We start from the raw sequence: 20574 nt of genomic DNA on the forward strand, positions 1-20574 counted from the left end.
CTTTAACACTCTAGGTCAGGGGTGGGCAACTATGGCCCTTTTATGACTTGTGGACTTCAACTCCCAGAATTCCTGAGCCAGCCATGTTAGCTCAGGAATTCTGGGAATTGAAGTCCACAAGTCATAAAAGGGCCATAGTTGCCCACTTCTGTTCTAGGTACCTCCCATCTTGACTATCGTAATGCACTCTACATGGAGCTGCCCTTGAAAAGTATCCAGAGGCTCCAACTGGTCCAGATTGCTGCAGCCCACGTGGTTTTGTGCAGGTCCAGGTACCTCTCCTGCAGGAGCTGCATTGGCTGCCAATTTGCTTCCGGGTCCAATTCAAGGTGCTGGTTGTCACCTTTAAAACCCTACATCGCTGCATTCATAGAGGGACAGAATCAAGATCAGGGGAATTGATAATATCACTTTATAATGCCCTGGTAAGACCACACTTGGAATATTGTATCCAGTTTTGATCGCCATGATATAAAAACAGATGTTGGACTTTAGAAAAATTGCAGAGAACAGCAACAAAGATGATTAGGGGGCTGAAGGCTAAACATATAAAAGAACAGTTGCTGGAATTGGCTATGTCTAGAATGATGAAAAGAAGAATTGGGGGGGTGACATGATAGCAGTCTTCCAATATCTCAGGGCTTGCCACAAAGAGGGAGTCAACCTATTCTGCAAAGCACCTGAAGGCAGGACAAGGAGCAACGAGTGGAAACCAATCAAGGAGAGAACTAAGAAGAAATTTCCGGACCGAACAGTCAGAACAATAAACCAATGGAACAACTTGCCTCCAGTAGTTGTGGGTGCTCCAACACAAGAGATTGGACAACCATTTGTCTGGAATGTTATAGGATTTCCTGCTTTTAGCAGGCGGCTGGAACTAGAACATCTCCACGGTCCCTTCCAACTCTGTTACAGATAGTCCTCAACTTTATTATAATGACCGTTTGAAGTTACAATGGACTGAAAAAAGTGAGTTATGATCATTTTTCACAATTATGACCATTTCAGCATCCCTAGGGTCACACAATTTAGATTCAGATGTTTGGCAACTTGACTCACATTTATGACTGTTGCAGCGTCCTGGGATCATGTGATCCCTTTTTACGACCTTCTGACAAGCAAAGTCAATGGGGAAACCAGATTCACTTAACAACTATGTTGCTAATTTATGAATTGCAGTGATTCCTTTAACAAATGCGGCAATAAAAATCATAAAATGGGGCAAAACCCACTTGACGAATTTTTCACTTAGCAATATGTTGGGCTCAATGGTGGTCATAAATTGAGAAGTACCTGTGTTCTTCTTCTTTCAAGTAGGAGTCAGCTGCCCAGCGTCCAAATTTTGATCACGTGACCGCTGCAACGCCTTAAGTGTGAAAAACGAGCATGTCGCTTTTTCCCGTTGCCCCTTCGGATGGTCACTAAGCGAATGGCTGTAAATCAAAGACTCTCTGTAATACAAAAACTGGAGCAGCAGCCCATGGCTAGAAGTCATTGTGGCAGGTGGCTGAGCGGGGCGTGCGTGGGACTGAAATGAGAGGCCGCGAGGGGAAATCCACGGCAGCTCAAGGGACCCGCCACCATCCCCGCGTGGGAGCTGAGGGGGGGCGGGGAGGAAATGGGCTCCACCCCCTTTTTACCCGATTGGCCTTCGCTAACTCCTCCCCCCTTCTCGTTTGTCCCTCAGGCACGCGCCCGCCAGAACGCGCCCGGAAGTCCTGCCTCCCTCGACCGGAAGCCGTCTCCCGTTGCCTTGGCGACGACGCGGCGCCCCTCTCGCCCCCTCGGGGTTTTCTTTCTGCCTGCCCGCCATGTCGTTGCGGACGCTGCCGCTGCTCGTCCTCAACCTGGGCGGGGAGATGCTGTACATCGTGGACCAGCGGCTGCGCGCGCAGAGCATCCCGGGAGACAAGGCGCGCCAAGGTCAGGGGGGCCGCCGGGAGGGGGAGTCGGGGCCCCCGGGAGTGCAGGCCTCGTCGCCTCAAACCCCCCCCCCCTTTCACAGTCGACCAGCCGCGGCGCCTGGGGAGGAAGGCCGGGTCGCTTCTGTTCCCCCTCCCTCCCCCCGGTTGATCCCCAGGGCAAAACTTTTGCTGGCGTCCATCCAGTCACGATTTGTCTGCAATAATAAAGTGTGCAGCGAAAGTGGGAATAGGCCATATTCCTTCTTCGTGATGAAACCTGTTAGAGCAGGGGTGGGCAACTGTGGCCCTTTTACAACCTGTGGACTTCAACTCCCAGAATTCCTGTTACAGCCAAGCTGGCTCAGGAATTCTGGGAGTTGAAGTCCACAGGTTGTAAAAGGGAGTTGCCCACCCCTGTGTTAGAGGGAGCTGTGGTCGACCTTTGTTCCTGGACCCCGTTGGAATCGGGCCAGAGGGGGGAAAGCAGAGAGGCCGAGGGGCTTGTCTGTCCTCTGCAAGCTCCTCTTGCCTCTGGAGGCTCCAGGCTCCCCCCCACCCCCCTCCAGAGGCTCCTGCTTCCTGGGCTTTTGGAAAAGAGCCCCTTCTTCTCTCATGAAGAACAGCTGAGCAATGAATGGGGTGTGGAAGTGAACTGGAGAAACCAAACACCAAGATGAGAATAAATCAGCTCACATGTGAATGAATGTGTCCAGTAGGAAGACCTTCACACACACACACACACACACACACACACACACACACACACACGGTTCAAATTTAGAATAGAATAGAGCTGGAAGGGACCTTGGAGGTAGTCCAGCCTCCTACTCAAGCAGGAGAACCTATATACCATTTTAGATAAGTGACTGTCTAGACCAGAGATCTTCAAACTTGGCAGCTTTAAGACTTGCGGACTTTAAGACCTATGGACTTCAACTCCCAGAATTCTCCAGCCAGCTATGCTGGCAAGAGAATTCTGGAAGTTGAAGTCCACAAGTCTTAAAGCTGCCAAGTTTGAAGACTTCTGCTCTAAACAGCCTCCAGTGATGGAGTACCCATGATTTCTGAAGGCGAGCTGTTCCACTGTTTCTCCTTAATTCCAGGTTGCTTCTCTCTTTGATTAATTTCCAACCATTAAGGACCTCTGGATCCAAAAACACCTGAGTTTAGTTTAGCTTTGTTTATTTACTGCTGGGCAAACTCTTGTTTCTTTACCTTTCTATGTGTTCTGAAAACAAAACTATGAGAAATGGAGAGACTGAAAAATAACAAAATAGTAATGTTTGGTTGTGTGGCCAGGTTGTGCTTCATTTTTCTACCTCTTCGGGTGAAATCAAACAATCCTCTTCTGCAGTTTCTTCTTGTTGAGAAACATGGAATCGCTCTAAAACGAGAGCCCATCCATGTGGCTCTGAGGATGTCTCAGCCTACCTTGGTTCTCTGTGAATATTTTTGTTTGTTTGTGTAGGACACCATAAAAGTTGAGCTGCTGCTGAGCTGTTCCTTCATTTTCAAGAATTTTTAATGCCGGGAAAATGCAATTCTTCTCTAGAGTGTGAAATGGGCTTGAAAAGTGATACAATCCCATTTCATAACACCTCTATCACTGCCACTTTAAATATCCTCAATAGCTTTTCTTCTGCTGTGCATCATCGTATTAAGTGGAAGAGTAAAAAAATGTACATCCCTCTTCAATTCTTTTCTCTTTTCCACGTTGTTCTCAGTGTGTTCTTAGTACTTGACCCGCCATTTTTTCTGTTTTATGCTTCGTGTAGATGAATGGACTGATGTGGACAGGAGACGAGGTACTGTAACATTTTTAGACCTGCACTGAGATTCCAAACTATGTATATGCAGTATGTTGAAGGATGCTGCCAGAAAATCTCTTCAGAGCAGTTACTCAAAAAAATTTATTCTGTTCAAGTTGTGGAAGTGTATGGTCTGTTTTATGTGTTATAAGGCAAACCCTTCAATATATTGGGCTCAAATACTTGTTGAGATGGGCAGCTATAAAAGTCAAATAAATAAAATAGAAAAATTATTGGAATCATTGTTGAACAGGCCAATTTGTTAATCCAAATAGACTTTGAGGTAAGGTGTAGATCAATTGACAGGTTAAATATTGTCATTAGACAAGACAGATTGACCTATTGTAAAACATCCTAAAAATGATAATTGTGCTATTTCTGGCTTCGCTTTTTAATCTATTCATGTCTGATAATGCAGATTATCCAGGAACACGTATACTATATTCAATATTTCAGTTATTGACATCCTACGAAATTTCCCACAGTAGATGGCTCCCATCCCTTTGAAAATGATTTCCTAGCACTAATTATTATGGTTCCAGCAAGGGAAGAAGCGAAGGGATGCGTGCTCGTAGGAAGAATAATAGGTCCAAATAACCATAACTACAAAAGTGGCTACCTTTCATAATAGGCTGCAAAAGCAATAGGAAGAAAAAGCATGCATCTAGCAGTCTTCTTCAGTCTGGAAGCTAGCATAAAGTACAACTCCTTGCAACATAGTCAAAGTCTGGAGATGGTGCCAGGTAGTCAAACATGCCTGGAAAAGCCAGTATAGGGGAAACACCAGTTGAGATTTGCGAGGTTGAGTTCAAATCCTCATGCAGCCAGGGAACTCATTGGGACACATTTTTCAAGGATAAATTTGGATGGTAATAATATGCATTCATGACCCAGGAAAAGGAAAGAAAATTCGAGTAGTGAAAATATATTTTAAATTAATAACCATTTTTTTAAAAAGTACTGCCTATTCTCATGGTAGTACTCAATATACTTTTTGGCAATAAGAATTTTTCTAGCTGTAGATGTTTTGCACTCAAGGTAATGCTTTATAAATGTCTACAAATTATTTGACAATACTTGGTCAAGGTTAAATGTAATCAAATCTTTTTAGCCAGTGAAATTCCCTGCTCTAATTTGACTACAGACTGACAGAATTAAGATACTTGGAATTCCAAGATCTGCTTGTTTTGTTCTATTTATTTGCTTTAATGTTTAAAAATAAAGAAAAATATTTAGAAAAACAAAAAAATACAGTGAAAAGGAAACCCATTTTGCCATACAGAGTACTATTGATCAGTCTTTCCATTGCATTGAAAGGAAAACAATTTGTAAATAGTTAATCTAGAATCTATCAATCTAGAATGGCATTGCCTTTCCATGATAAATGATTAATATTTTAATATGCTTCATTCTGTAGTTCCATAGTTTTCAAAACATTGATAGATTCTGCATGTTTGGTACATAATTCAGAATCACGTTCATATCTTTAAGCATTACTCTTTTCCCACCATATGAACAAATTTATGGATTTTAAATCAATATGGAATGATATTGAAGCAAACCTAGTCATGTCTATAAGTATCCCCTCTGTCATCCTACACTTTCATTATAATAAGGTTGGCAGTTAATTCTTTCAAACATTTAACTGATATCACAAAATTTAAGAGTCAGAGTACAAAACTAAAAAAGCCTGCTTAATGAAACATCATAACTATGCTCATCACATTTTATTCCTCCTAAAACATAAAATACATAAAGGAAGAAACAGTAGCAAACCTAGTCACTGTTAAGCTTCAAGTGTCTACATGGAAAAATTGTTTTCACAGTGTTGTACAATGTCAGTACTGGAAATAAATACCAAAGCATGAGGATTGGCCACAAAGAAAGGCTGCCTTCTCATCTAATTACCCCTTTCTCCCAAGATGATGAAACCTTGAACACGCCCCTTGTAGATGACCCAATATGAGAATCAGAATAATGTGGCAGAAAGTAGTATTTGATGTAGCTTGTAACTCTACTATCAATGTCTTTATAAATAATAACCAGCACTTTGAGTTGGGCTTGGAATAACTAGAAAAAAGTGTTATCCTGCCGAACAGGTATGCTTCAGTGCATTTTAAGTAAGTCTGCATCATACTGTTCAATAATGAAGAAATAGAATAGAAATGAGGAACTAGTAAACCTCTTAGCCAGAAAGAGGACTGTGAAAAATATCTACATACCACTCACATCCTGGACATAAGCTGTTTCAACTTCTTCCCTCAAGACAACGCTACAGGGCATTTGCACATCAAGACGATAGACACAAGAACAGTTTCCCCCCATACCATTACTCTGCTAAACAACTAATCCCCACAATACTGTCAAACTACCTAGTAGGACTATATTATCCTTCTCATCTTTCCTATTATCTATCTCCTTATGACTACAAGTTTGTTGCTTATATCTTATGATTTATATTAATTGTTTTATTTAGCATCCTAATATGATTTATGTTGATTTAGTATCCTATGACTATCACTAAGTGTTGTATCATATGATTTATGATGAGTGTATGTTTATGATGATTATAATAATGATTTATCACTTGTTGCTTGTACAATGAGAGCTTATTCACCAGAGATAAATTCCTTGTGTGTCCAATCACACTTGGCCAATAAAGAATTCTGTTCTGTTCTGTTCTGTTCTGTTCTATTCTATGCTATTCTATGCTATTCTATTCTATTTTATTTATTCTATTCTATTCTATTCTATTGAATTTAGTATTGCTGGCTGAAGGATTCTGGGAATTGAAGTCCACCTTCCTTCAAGTTGCCCAGGTTGAGAAACATTGTTTTAGAGGATAATATCAGAAATCAGGAAGATGTGACAACTTGAAGAATAACTCAGATCAACAAGATAAATTTGAGCAGGGATAAATATTATGGGCAATTTTCCTACATTTGGGTAGGAAAATTGAAAAGTATGTGTATAGAATGCGAGCTCCATATTGAGTAGCAGTAAACTCCAAAAGATTCTGGGTCCTTTTCAGAAGCAAAAGCAATCATAGGCTGCATCAACAGAATTACAGGTTCTTAAGATCAACAAAACTCATTGTCTGTTTTGCATTAGCCAGACTGGATCTAGACTATTGCATTCATCCCTGTATATTGTATTTTAGGAAGGACGTTGATACACGGAAGTTTGTTCATGGGAATGCAATCAATATAGTAAGAATGCAAGGAAAATCTCGCAAGGAATGTTTGGAGGTTGGGATATGTCTTCAAGTATCTGAAAGGCTATCATGTAGAAGGCAGGGCAGAATTATTCAGAGCTATTTTAGGAAACAAAACAAGAAAGTACAAGAAACAAGTTTAAATAGCAAGAAAATCAATTTTGAATAGATATGGGGGGGAAGAGTACAAAATATATGTAAATGTTTAAGAAATACTGCCTTAGAGAATGGTAGGCTCTCCTTTGCTAAAGGCATTTACACAGACTGAATGGCCATCGATCAGGAATGTTGATGTTATAGACTCTTGCAGGGGGCAAGAGAGTTGGACTAGATGATCTCTAGACTCCCTTCCAACTCCTTTCATTTTGTGAGTCTGTGCAGTAGCAAGTCTGGCATACAGGCATGATGCAATCACTGCATTATGTACCAGTTTTAGCCTCCACATTGTTTTCAAATGTAGCCCTGTGTAAAGCACATATGGCCTCAAGGGTGCCTTCCAACTCTAAAATGCTATGAAACACTCTGGGTTGCATGAACAATGTCTAATTGTTCATATGCAGAATGCAAAAAGTTTTGGTCGTTTGTTTCCCCTTCTATCAGTTGCTTCTGCTGTAGAATTAGTAACCAGGGCACCAATTCTTGCAGATAACTGCCTTAATCTGCTACTTCTAATCTAATCTCTTCATAAATTGGTGCCCTCCAGATATATAGGTTCACTTTCCATCATCCTCAGAGATCTTGGGTAAGGTTGGGGATGATGAAATTTCTACTTTAAGGCATCTGGAAAGACACCAAGATGGAGAAATCTGCTCTATCCCAAAGTTTATTGTTTGAAGATCTTTTCAGTACCATTCAGTATGACTTTGCAACATTTGTTCATACTGTCATAAAATTTTTGTTTGTGTAATCAATTTAATAGATAGTGATGCAAAGCAGATTGCAACAGTGAGGGTCTGTGGGGAGTAAATAACAGTACATGCGTGGCATTATCATGCAAATGCCTGCCTGCCTGCCTGCCTCTTGGGTATGGCATCAGATGTTTGGAACTCATGTATGGGAACTCATGGTGGCATTTGGCATCATTGCAATTTGTGGTGGGCACTAGTGACAGCCACAATTATTACCCCAGTGTGTTACCTTTGATCCGCTTACCTATGCTGTACCATAGTCTTGCAGGTAAACAAGGAGTAGGGGATAATCATTTATTTAGAAAAAAAACACTTAACTTGCATAGATTTGAGCAACAGGTTTCTAAAAAGAACTCAGCTCCGAATGGTAAATGTACAATACAGTGGCTGCGTAGCATTCCTTTCTTTTAATTGTTTCCTTGTGGGGTTCAGTCTCAGGGCACCCCAAGTACAAATTGCAGCAGGCTTCTGCTACAGGTCCTGGAACAATTCAGGAATCCCCGGTTAAAAATGAGTAATTAAGTCCCTACCTCCTACCCTCTGAATATGGCTTGTGTTGTGGGGGTAGCACAATGCAAAAGGTTCTTCCACTGGGTCAGTACTGAATGGCTAAGATGTTTTTTGATTTGTCTAATCAGCACACAAGCAACATGATGAAGGCTTTCGTAGGGATATTTTATGTTTCAGAGTTTGTCCAGAGGGAATTGTGCTGCATATCTGTCTCTGGAGAGTCTGTGATTAGCAACATCAATTGGATGCTAGGCTGAATGACGCTAGGGAAAAAATAAAAGTGGCAGATAGAAAAGACATTGTGGGGAATGTCCATACAATTGCCCTTAACCCATTTTCTGGTTTTCCACAATTCACTCAATCATGTGAGCTAGGTTACAATATATGCATATGAAGCTCCAAAAAAACCCCACACCTCAGTTTAAAAGTAAGCTGTGCAAATGCAACCAATACATTTGCAACAGGCCTAGTTAAGTGTGTTGTGGAGTCACAATGAATTCTGACAGTTGTGCAGAGAACTGAAGAAATTCAATGTTTGTCTCCCTCCACCATAGAAAGGAAAAATGACAATATTGGATAATACTTGACAGTGTCTTCATCAACCTCAAGGACAGTCAACACTTCTGTAATTAATTTGAATCTGATCTCAGGCCTGATGAAGCAGTGCTGATAATGGGTTAATTTCCAGCCTGTTTGGTATCTGATCCTCCCATATAAGTCACAGTTAGAAAGTCTGAGTCACTTCAGTGTTCAAGGTTATTAACGTCTGGTAATTCATGGAGTAGAGAGTTCTTCAAAGCCAGGAGATCCAGATTATGGATCTTATGGGGCAGGAAAAACAACTCCATCCAGAGTTGCCTCAAACTGTGAGATGGGCAGGGTACAAACAAACAAAAAACAAACAAACATAAATGTTTAAGTAATACTACTGAATGCCACCTAAATATTGATAATTAAACTACTATGCCTAAAATATGATCCTCATAAGAAAAAGGGATCCTCTTTTAATGAGAAAGAGTTAATGAGAAGTTAATGAGAAGATTAGCCCAACTAATTGGAGAATCTTAAAACTGAGATATTATTTTTCACAATAAGTTACATCATATTTAAAAATGTTTTTGTCATGACTGCAAGAAGCAGAACTGAAGCAGTGTGCAAAAACTAATGTTGCAAATTATAACTACTAAAGTTGAAAAATATGCTTCTTGGATTTTGCAAACATTTCCTTTCCATCTTGTTGGAAGAAGGAATTGCCTGGTGTAGGAACAGCGGTGAAGCAGTTTTGAGCATCTCTTTTCCAAATATAAGAAAATGTTTTCCAATTCCTGCATTGCTATCAGTCTAGTGAAACCCTCAGCAAGAAATCAGGAAATAATCTTCTGCATGCCTCTTGTTCAATGGAGGAATATTCTGGCAAGGAAGTTCAAGTGAAAAAGCAGCCTCAGCAGCACGTCTTCTGAATTGCAAAACACCTGCTTCTTCCTGGGGAAACTAAAACAATTGATTTCTAACAATTATGATTATTTTATTTTTCAGTGATGAATGACATCATTGGGGGCATCTTCAGTAAAAATTTTATGGATGAGTTGTTTAAGCCGCAGGAACTCTATTCCAGGAAAGCCCTAAGGGCAGTTTTTGAGCGGTTGGTTCATGCCTCCATCATGAGACTGAATGCCCCCAGTATGGATAAGGTGAGGTCAGACCTTTCTTTTTCTCTAGATATCTTCTTATGAATCTGGGTAACCCTTTTTTTTATCAAGAAAAGCCATTGTTAAGTTCACACAACTTGAAACATAGATGCACATGGAAGGGGAGAAATTATCTGAAATACTGATTTTCAGTGTATGTGCTTAATCACATCAATGCCTACTGACTTTATAGCTAACGACAAAATATGGTGTCATGTAGTCTTATGGAATGTCTACCTGTCTTTTTCTGCTTTCTTAACCAACAAGTGTCTTAGCCCTTAAAACATGTTCTCCCTGGACTTGTTCATCCCATAACTTGTCCTCATCAGCCTTCCAAAATGGCAGTCTGAACTCTCACATTCAGCTTCACTCATTCATATGTTCAATTCTCATTTGGCTGATTTCCATTCATATCAATAGCATTATTGAACAAAATAGCTACCAAGATGTTCTTTGCTAAGGGAAAGCATCTGAATATTTCATTAATGTGTTTATATGTGTATTCTTCAATGAACTACTTGTAATCTTTTTCAAGAAACTATGTGGTAAGTGAATACTTACTTATTTACTTTACATTATATAAAATATGCATACACATTTAAGATCTAAGTTTTGGTCAATATCGGAATGCAGATGTGATAATGTCTAGTAAGTTTGCTGCTGAGATATTTCAAATCATTTGCTTTATCAACTGAGGGCTTTCAATTAATTTCATACTTCTTTTTCGCTGTTGCTTCTGCTTATTACAGGAAGTCCTCGACTTACAACTACAATTGAGCACCAAATTTCTGTTGCTAAGCAAGACAGTTGTTAAATGAATTTTGCCCCTTTTTGTGATCTTTTTTATAAGAATTGTTAAGTGAATCGCTGTAGTTGTTAAATTAGTAACCTGGTTGTTAAGCGAATCTGGCTTCCCCATTGACTTTGCTTGTCAGAAGGTCTCAAAAGGGGATCGCAGGACCCTGGGGTCATAAATTCATGCCAGTTGTCAAGTGTCCAAATTTTGATCATGTGATCATGGGAATGCTGCAACAGTCATATGTAAAATGGTCATAAGTCACTTTTTTCAATGTTGTCATAACTTTGAACAGTCACTAAATGAACTGTTGTAAATCAAGGACTATCTGTATATCTTAATATTTTTAATTGTAACCATCACCCTATGCATTTAAGTAAATAATGTGCAATATATTGTTGCTAGGTCCTGGGCATGAATGCAAAGGGTATTTCCTGCATTTTAACTAACATTGCACTGAAAGCTAGCCAGGATTATTGGTATTCTTCAAGTAAAATCCTTCTAGCTGTATTAGAATGAGATGCGAAGTCAGTTACTGTGTTCTAACAAAATATAAGTAACTTTATAAATGCTGCTGCCTGACCTGCCCTCTGTAATTAACTGATATCTCTTGCTTATTCTGTAGCTTTATGATCTAATGACTATGGCTTTCAAGTACCAAGTTCTCCTCTGCCTTCGACCCAAGGACCTTCTGCTCATCACTTTCAACCACCTGGACGCCATTAAGGATTTTGTCTATGAATCACCGAAAATTCTGAACCAAATTGATGTTACCATGCGCAAGTTCATTGATGTATGAATGCCCTACCTTCTATCTTCTGTACAGAAAAAGTATAAAAAAATAAAAGGCAACGTAAATTATAGAAAGAATTATAGCTTTGTCAACAGTAGATTTAGCTTTCTGGGAATAAAGTTAATGGAAGGAACAAGTGAATTGCAGATGAGCTGGGTTCATGACACCCTCAATTCCTAAGTAATCACTTACAATTTTAACCTTGCACGTTATGCATAGCCATACGATAGAGTTAGTTTATGCTTTAGTCCAGTATTTCTCAACCTTGGAAGTTTGAAGATGGGTGGACTTCAACTCCCAGAATCCCCCAGCCAGCGCTGCTAGCTGGGGGATTCTGGGAGTTGAAGTCCACCCATCTTCAAGTACCAAGGTTGAGAAACACTGCTTTAGTCTCTCATGCCCATCCAAAAATCTAGGAAAATTAAATAAATTACTATAGTTTAGTTTACTGTAGTTAAATATATTGTATAAACAGCCATGGCATAGAATGAACGCTGATGGTTCAGTGATACACCGTCAGTGAACGATCAAACAGGAGCCTGAGTGGTGTAGGAGACTAATGCCTCCTACTAAGGCAGCATTTAACATCCAGCTGCGTGCAATTACTGCGAGTTCAATTCTCACCAGGCTCAAGGTCGACTCAGCCTTCCATCCTTTCTAAGGTGGGTAAAATGACCCGGTTTGTGGGGGCAATAAGCTGACTTTGTATAAAATATACAAAAGTATGAAGGCTATTGCTTAACGCATTGTAAGCCGCCCTGAGTCTCCAGAGAAGGGCGGCATATAAAAATAAAATAAATAAATAAATAAAAAACAGAACCATCACGTCATTTACATATATGCTTATCAGATATCCATATTAAAAGTATATCTTAAATATTTAAAATATTATGAAATTAATTCTAAATTGCATAAGCATGATGCACCTGCATCTAGATTTCCAGTTTGATCATTGGAACTGAGAGATTTGGCTTAAAAGTGGGGTCCTACAACCTATCATCAAAATAAATATGATAATAATCTGGTGACAGGTATGAGGCCATGTGAAATACTTGGTCCACTTAGCTCTAAAATGGGCAAGAAGAACTAAGAACTCATCAGATGTTGTCGCTTCTGATTCTTTTCTCTAGACCTACGTCTTGCTCTCTGCTGGGGAACTTCAGCTCATCCGGCAAACGCTGCTCATCTTTTTCCAGGACATACATATCAGGGTAGGCATGTTACACATTACTTCCATGGTGTGATAATGGTAAAAGGAAAATGTTTAGCATAAGTGATTTCCAAGTGAAGCAGCTTTATTGACAAGTCTTGGTATTTCTTTATAGGTTTCCATTCTCTTAAAAGATAAAGTCCAGAATTCCAACGGCCATTTTGTGCTGCCAACCTCAAGTTCAGTTCCTTGGGGGACAGAGATCCCTGGACTCATCAGGTGAATCCTTTGACTTGCCTTTTTCCTAAACTATCCTTAACTGGATCAGGTGCTGATCACCAGTCCAAATGGATGTGAATCCCCAGCTTCATACTGCAGGCTGCCTTTTGGGGGTTAACAGTGTTCACAAGGTTGGGTTGATGAGTGAATTTTTCAGTCCCCAAACTCTCCCATCTATTGTATAAGAAAAAAGGAAACGGTATTTACACTTTACAATGTTACAGACTTTTTAACAATAAAGGAGATGAAATTCAGAGGATTGAGTTCCGCAGTGGAGGAAATTATGTTCTTCCGTATCGGGAAGGCTCATTTAACCTTCATGGAGACAGAGTCATTAGACTGGGAACAAACATGTAAGTCATGGTTGGCATCATTTCAGTTTGGGACTTTCAGCAACTTTCCTCTATGCCTCTTATGTACATAAATTCAATTAATCTCTAGATACAGCATCAGCCGACCTGTAGAGACAGATGTATCAGGGGCCACCAAAAACTTGGCATCTCGTGTTAAGGTCAGTGTCTTTGATTTACCCTCAGAAACACAGATCAAGGCTGTTTTGCTCCTCATTTCATTTTGTTCATTTGATTGTTTCATGATTAATATCCTAAATCCCTAGATTACTACACTGGAGCAGACACTCTGTCTAGAAGTTATTTGTTTAGAGTATTCTGTAAAACTTTCTAATTTTGATTTCAAGTTTCTTTCCTTCTGTTGGGATCTAACTATATCCATTGCAACTACTGTTAAGGTGGATTCTGCTTTACTCCAGGGCTACTTACTAAGTGAAAGGGATGGGGGGGAGAGTGGTATTTCAAACCTACTGGTTTCCAGATAGGAGAAATTGGGAAACCAATAATTAGCACCAATAACATTTCACAGTAGTTCAGATTGTGTAATTTACATGTTTCTTTCCATAGCTCTTAGAAATTTTGTTGTCAATGCAGGAGAACACTGCTCCCAACCCTCTTGCTAAAGAAGAGCTGAATTTATTAGCCAGGCTGATGGGTGGCTTGGAGATCAAGAAGCCCCTAGTCAAGGAGGCTGGTTTTCGTCTGAATCTTTTCACCACTGATGAGGAGGAAGAGTATGATACTTGGCTTTCAATGGTAGTAGCAATGGTGGTGGGTTTTCCATATATCCAGAGTTGCCCTTGGCCTTTGAAATATCAGGCGTCATACTCCAGAAATGAGTTAGTGATAAAAAGTCAATATATGGAGATTAATTAATTAATTAATCAATTGTATTTATTCTGATCTCTTAAGACACGCTGCCCTGACTCGCCCAGAGGAGTTATCCTATCAAGTTCTCAATATCCATGCAGACCAGGTAGACATTTATTGCTGCATCTTATTATTTCTTCAAAAAATGAGTAATACACATTTTCTTCTAACTGGAGCAACTTCAGTTTGTATATGTAAGCTTTTAAGTTTCATATACCTCTTAATGTTTTTGTTCCAGTTAATAAAATACAAAAACAAGATGTTTTTAGACAGCACACATTCATTAGAAATACTCCACTGTATTTGTGGATTAGTCTGAAAATATTTTTTCTGTGCAAAATAGTTAAAAACTTCCATGGACCCATATGCAGACCGAAGCCAGTCCCAGTTGGTTGTTCCTTGTAGCCGACATTCAACGAAAGATAGCATTGTAACCAAACATAACAAGTCATTATAGTCACTGAGAGGCCCCACCTTCTCCATGGCTTTTAAGAAAAATGGGGGAGGAAAAACTGAGGGAAGTCAGTCATGTAGCTAGGACTTCCAGAAGCTTGTTTTAATAATAAGCTAGATTAAAGGAAGGCAGCACACCATGGCTCAAAATCCTATCAGATAAATAAGTCTGGAATAGATCATGAAAAACAAAATATTAAAAGTATACACACAAATGATCCATTTCTGTGAAAAGGAAAATGAGAAGTGTTAAGAATCCATTATGGATGAATCATGAGTTCACTGGCAAATTGAAAAGCACAAAGAGGATATAGAGGAAATGGAAGTAAAGAGTAATAATTATGGATGGTACGTTAGAGCCTTTCCTAACTCAATCAAGGAAATGGGGTAGGAAGTGTAACTCCGGATTGATAAAGACATAGAGCGGGGTGTCAAACTTGATTTCATTGAGGGCTGCATTAGGGTTGTGTTTGACCCTGGGGGAGCTGGGGGCGTGGCCAGCTCAACGTCACTCATCGAGGCTCTGTTTTTGGCCGCGGCAGCCTCCTGCAGCCCTCTGCCAGCAAAAACAGAGCTCAGGGAGGGCGCGTATTTTTGCTGGCAGAGGCACCGTGGGCAGGTCCTTCGCTGTTTCCTGGGCGGGCCCATGGGCCAGATCTAAGCATCCCGTGGGCCAGATTCAGCCCGCAAGCCTTGAGTTTGACACCTCTGACATAGAGAAAGATTGTCTTTGTTTCCTAAACAAATCTTAAGTCTTTATGTTCTGACCAGCAGCATTCATAGCTAGCCACAGCAATGCCAAAATATCCACATCCACATGTACATTCTGATGTCTGACATACTGTAAATACAGAAGTTGAAGAATTTATGTGATGTCGTAATACATTCCTGACAAGTTACACCCTTAGGTGTTGGAAGGAGGTAGCAGAAGACCAGTCCCTTAGGCTAAGCTTGGGATCGCTGTGGATGTAATGCTCCGTAATCTCAGTAAAGTGTTTGGCAAAGTCTCCCCTGATATACTTGTGATTGAGATAGATCAAATGTTGGCATTGTTTCCAGTATACAGTAGTAGCCAAAATTGTGGAAACCTTTTAGGAAAAGTGTATTTTTGGGGTTTGATGGCTAATAACACCACTTTTTTTTGGGAGTAGTACCATAAATATATATATATCAATGGAAAGATAATTTAATCAAGAATATAATCCTTTTCAACCTTTGTTTGAGAGACAAAACTGGCTTTTTCCATGGAATTCTAGATTTTAGGCCAAATTCCTGCAATCTGCGCCAAACAGTTCTTGCACTCAACACATTGCATTGCGCCATTTCATTTTGTATACACCCAGATGATTTTCTTCTGTCACGGAGGCACAGGCTCTTAAATCTTCTAGCATCACTTGCTATTGTGCACCTTTTCCTGCCTTTACCAGTATGGTTTTGTACTGACTGAGTCTCCTTATACCTCTTCAAAAACTTAGAAATGCCACCCTTGATTAAGTTTCCACCAATTTTTTTTCTAATTTCTTTATACAGTAGTGGCCAAAATTGTGGAAACCTTTTGGGAAAAGTGTATTTTTGAGGTTTGATGGCTAAGAACACCACTTATTTTTGGAGTTTCAAGATAATCATATTCCATTGCTGGAATGGCCTGGGAATAGCCCAGACCTTAACCCAATTGACAATCTATGGAGCCGACTAAAGAAACTTGTTAGTCAGAAGTGACCCAGCAATAAAACCTGTTAATAGAAGCAATAATTCAATCTTGGTTTCACATTACAACAGCTGCAGAATTAAAAGACTTGGTTCACTCCATGGGAAGACGTTGTAAGGCCATAATTCATGCTAAAAGTTATCCAACTAAATATTAACTGACTAATAATTTTTGTATATCTTGTTTTTTCTATAGTGATAATTTTTGTATATCTCGTTTTTCTACGTGTTTCACTTTTCTTTATACTGTAACTGCTATTCTAATAGCAAATCCTTCATAAAAGTTATTGCATTACATTCTTTATTAAATTATTTTTCCATTGATATATAATTTTATGGTACTACTCCCAAAAAAAAATAGTGTTATTAGCTAGTTTTAGAAAATACACTTTTCCCAAAAGGTTTCCACAATTTTGGCCACTACTGTAACTGTAGCCTTGTTCACTTAATAATACTATTTTACATCACTTTCTGGGTGACCAGTCAACTCTTTGCACCATTACTTTAATTTTTTTATGTTTTACAAGCTTACTAAATGACAGAACACAAAAAAACCCAACCAATTTAATAGCAATCACATAACACAGACAAATGTCCTCCTCTCAGCTTCAATACATGACATCAATAACTGAATCCTACTGTGATCTGATTGGCTTATTGCCAAAACAAGACGACATCTGATTGGTTCTCTAAACACTCATGCTCATTGGCTACAATCAGATGAAGGAAAGCTACCCAATATCAACCTAAGCAAATTGTGCTTCCTTTTTCTGGTTATTGGGCTATAACTTTTCATAGAATACAGATAATTGAACAAACTTCGTTGCATTACATTTTTGATTAAATTATCTTTCCTTTGATATATAATGTTATGGTACTACTCCCCAAAAAAGTGGTGTTATTAGCCATCAAACCTCAAAAATACACTTTTCCCAAAAGGTTTCCACAATTTTGGCCACTACTGTAGGTTAAAATTGCTTAAACCACCACACAGAGAAGATACTAGTAAATGGTTCTGCATCCATGGCCTAGCACTATTCAGCATTTTTATAAATGGCCTTGGGGATGGAATGGAAGCTTATCAGATTTGTAAATTATATCAAGCTAGGTGACTGAAGACAGAATTGAAATTCAGATAATCTCCCACACAGAATGCCTGTGTGTGAGAAACTGCTTCTGGCTAATTCAACATTAACAAACAGAGCGATGCAACGGCTAAAAAGGTCTTGAACTGAATTCGCAAATGTTGCAGCCAGGTCATAATAATCCCCTAACTTTCACAATTTAGATCTTACTTGGGAGACTTGGATTCTGTTCTGGACATTAGGAAACAAGCATGAATTTAGAGAAAGCTCCCAGGATTAAGGGGATCTGGAAACAAATAATATGAGGAACGGCTAAAGAAACTGGATTTAGCTGACAAAAGAAAAGACGAGATGTTATAGCATAAAGTTGGAAAAATTCTTAAAGGTTAGCTTAAATGCTCAGTGCAGGATTTTCTACAGCTTATTTCAATGATTATCATATAGCTGTTGTTTGAAGTCAAAAATAGTGAACTCTCTTTGGATATGATCATTCAGCCAAGTGTGAATGCATCTAATTAATCTTCTAGCCCATATTTTATAGAGAACTTCTTGAGACTATCAAAAATATACTACTCTTACATTATTCACCAATTCTGTAAATAGAATTAGCAATAGCAATAGCATTTAGACTTATATACTGCTTCACAGTGCTTTACAGCCCTCTCTAAGCAGTTTACAGAGTCAGCACATTGCCCCCAACAGTCTGGGTCCTTATTTTACCCACCTCGGAAGGATAGAAGGCTGAGTCAGCCTTGAACCTGGTGAGATTTGAACTGCCAAATTGCAGGCAGCCGGCAGTCAGCAGAAGTAGCCTGCAGTACTGCACTCTAACCACTGCACCACTGTGGCTCTTAACTCTATTGAGTGGATTTTTTAAGAGCTGTTTTGTTCAAATGAGATATTTAAATCCATACATTTTCATTCATACTGTGTTAGGGTGATATTGTATTTTGTCCACACTTCTATTCTTACATAAATACTTACTTGCAACATTTATTGAAACAGGACCAGCAACGGAACGAGGAGCTAGATCGTATCATGGGGGAATTTGAGATGTCAGAACAGCACGGTGAGACAAACAGCAAAGAATGTGATTTGTTGGCGATGATGGATAAGCTATAACCCTCAGCTCTGAAGAGCCACACAGCTTTAATGCAAAGGAATGTTAGGACACTCAGCTTGATGTAAGAAGACCTAAGTCGGATAGAACAGAATGGGTTCTTAAACTATCCATTTTTGTTAAGACGTGAAATTTCGGAATTGCCTGAGATCCATTTAACTAGAACTGTCTTTTCTCTGGCATTAGGAAAATGTGGGCACAAGTGTGGGAAGACATTCTACTGGATAGTAGTTTTGTTCCTGTGCTAGTAATGACGCTGCTCATGTTAGCTATTGTTAAAAAGAAAACCCATAAATCCCCAGGTACGTTTTGTAAATAAAAATGCATACTATGAAGTAACAATTTGTTACCATAAAAGCTAAATTTACAATGATATTGCAGCTATTTTTAGCTGCAGCTGTAAATAAGACAACCTTGTTTCATTGCAGTGCTCACTCGTGTAAATTTTTGTAATCAAAATCTGATTAAAGTTATTTCTCTCCCAGAGCTGACTTGTTTCATTGGGACTTCCGGCGGTGACGTCATCGTGTTAGGGGCGAAAGGAACGGCTCTCCGTTCTCCAAGTCCCTAATATCGCCGATCTAGGAGCCGATTTAGGCACTATTGACCTCGGATAGGTCAATAGAAAAAAGGGGAAATTCCGAGGACCTCGGGGAGGACAGCAATCCCCCCGAAGGTTCAGGAAACCCCCCTTAATCCTGATCGGGGAAAAACCAGCCACCCGGCTGGCCAGAAACGTTGACAGCTGACTAAGAGGGAAGCGAAAATCAAATAAAGAAGACTGCGGTGGAAAGATCGGGAAAGAAAAAAGTTCAAAAGGTATATTTACAACCCATAACGGGAAATTCGAAGGCGGAAGAAGTTAAAACTCCAACTAAGAAGCTAGATAGCGGCGAATGAGAAATAAGCGGAGACGGCGTCCATTTTGACAGTGACAGCGCACAATTTAGCAGCCGGCGAAAGCGGAGGAAATTTAGGAGGAGAAAGCGAGCCCAGATAAGCTTTGGATTTCGAATACACAGCCACAGAGGAGAGACGGAATTTAAGGAGAGAAAGGGGGTTAATTTGACAGACTTTGTGGAAGCGATAATGAGACATTTTATAAACATTTGATATCGGAAGAGAGAGCGCCAGGAAAACTTTGTTTAAAGTGGAGATCAGTGTCTTTTGGAGAGAATATTTTTCTTGGGACTCTTGGACTTTTGGACCTTGGAGATTTAGAGGTTTGGACCTAAGCTTCGGGATTTGGATTATTCTACCCTTTACTCCTTTTCTCTCTCTGCTGAAAGGTGGACACTTGGGGGTTTTTTGAAGCTTTGGTGGACATTGGACACTCAATCTAAAAATATTTGGATATTGGATACTGGACTTTGAACTTTGGACTTTGAACAATAAATAAGAAATAAGAAAGATACAATTTTGGGAAGAAGAGAGAGAGAAGAGAGTGATCCAGGAAAAAAGAAGAAGAAGAATCAACTGTAAAGTATAATTAATTGTATTAAAAGCTGATAACAAATTAGTGATTAAGAACTATAGAAGGTATTAATATTAAATGTATTGTTTGTGAAATCTATATAATCTTATATATTATATAATATATACTATATATATAACTGTTAATTTAATTTTATATTTACTCTTAATATATAACTATATTTATCTTAGTGCTATATTTTATCTTGGTAGTTAAATATTATATCTCGCTACATGTCTAGCTTTGAAAACTATATCAGACAGTTTAATCGATTTTAGGATTGAAATTAAGGTAATTGATTTGATAAATACTAATTAATAGTACTTAATAATTAATTTAAATAAGATTGTAAATAACCAAATATAAGGATAGTTAACTGATGAATTGCTGAAGTATTAGACTTTTCCCTCGCTTCCCCCCCCTTATATTCTACCCCTATGCTTAGAGAGTAATACAGACTAGACA

General features: G+C 39.2%; 1 protein-coding gene across 6 annotated transcripts; it reads left to right on the forward strand.

Annotated features, from left to right (window-relative positions):
- Positions 1-1684: 1684 nt before the first annotated feature.
- OSCP1 (organic solute carrier partner 1) lies at positions 1685-19121 on the forward strand. Of its 6 annotated transcripts, none has more exons than XM_034413306.2 (11): positions 1739-1923; positions 3680-3709; positions 9881-10035; positions 11454-11621; positions 12752-12832; positions 12947-13050; positions 13275-13403; positions 13492-13561; positions 13995-14171; positions 14313-14376; positions 18521-19121. In XM_034413306.2, the coding sequence occupies exons 1-11, from the start codon at positions 1812-1814 to the stop codon at positions 18565-18567; spliced, it is 1137 nt and encodes a 378-aa protein (XP_034269197.1). In that variant the 5' UTR covers positions 1739-1811; the 3' UTR covers positions 18568-19121. The 6 variants fall into 6 exon arrangements, with proteins under 6 accessions (XP_087732860.1, XP_087732861.1, XP_034269196.1 ...); XM_034413307.3 differs by having other exon boundaries at positions 13995-14156; XM_034413304.3 differs by having other exon boundaries at positions 1743-1923; positions 13995-14134.
- The last annotated feature ends 1453 nt before the right edge of the window (positions 19122-20574 follow it).

The sequence above is a fragment of the Pantherophis guttatus genome, chromosome 10, assembly GCF_059756535.1.
Source record: "Pantherophis guttatus breed Tessera chromosome 10, ASM5975653v1, whole genome shotgun sequence".
NCBI lineage: Eukaryota > Metazoa > Chordata > Lepidosauria > Squamata > Colubridae > Pantherophis > Pantherophis guttatus.

Bases quoted from the DNA above. Each gene is read 5' to 3' on its own strand.
- OSCP1 (XM_034413304.3), top strand. From the start codon at position 1,812: ATGTCGTTGCGGACGCTGCCGCTGCTCGTCCTCAACCTGGGCGGGGAG. The intron at 10,036-11,453 runs GTGAGGTCAGAC...CTTATTCTGTAG, and splicing joins ATGCCCCCAGTATGGATAAG to CTTTATGATCTAATGACTAT. The intron at 13,562-13,994 runs GTCAGTGTCTTT...TTGTCAATGCAG, and splicing joins ACTTGGCATCTCGTGTTAAG to GAGAACACTGCTCCCAACCC.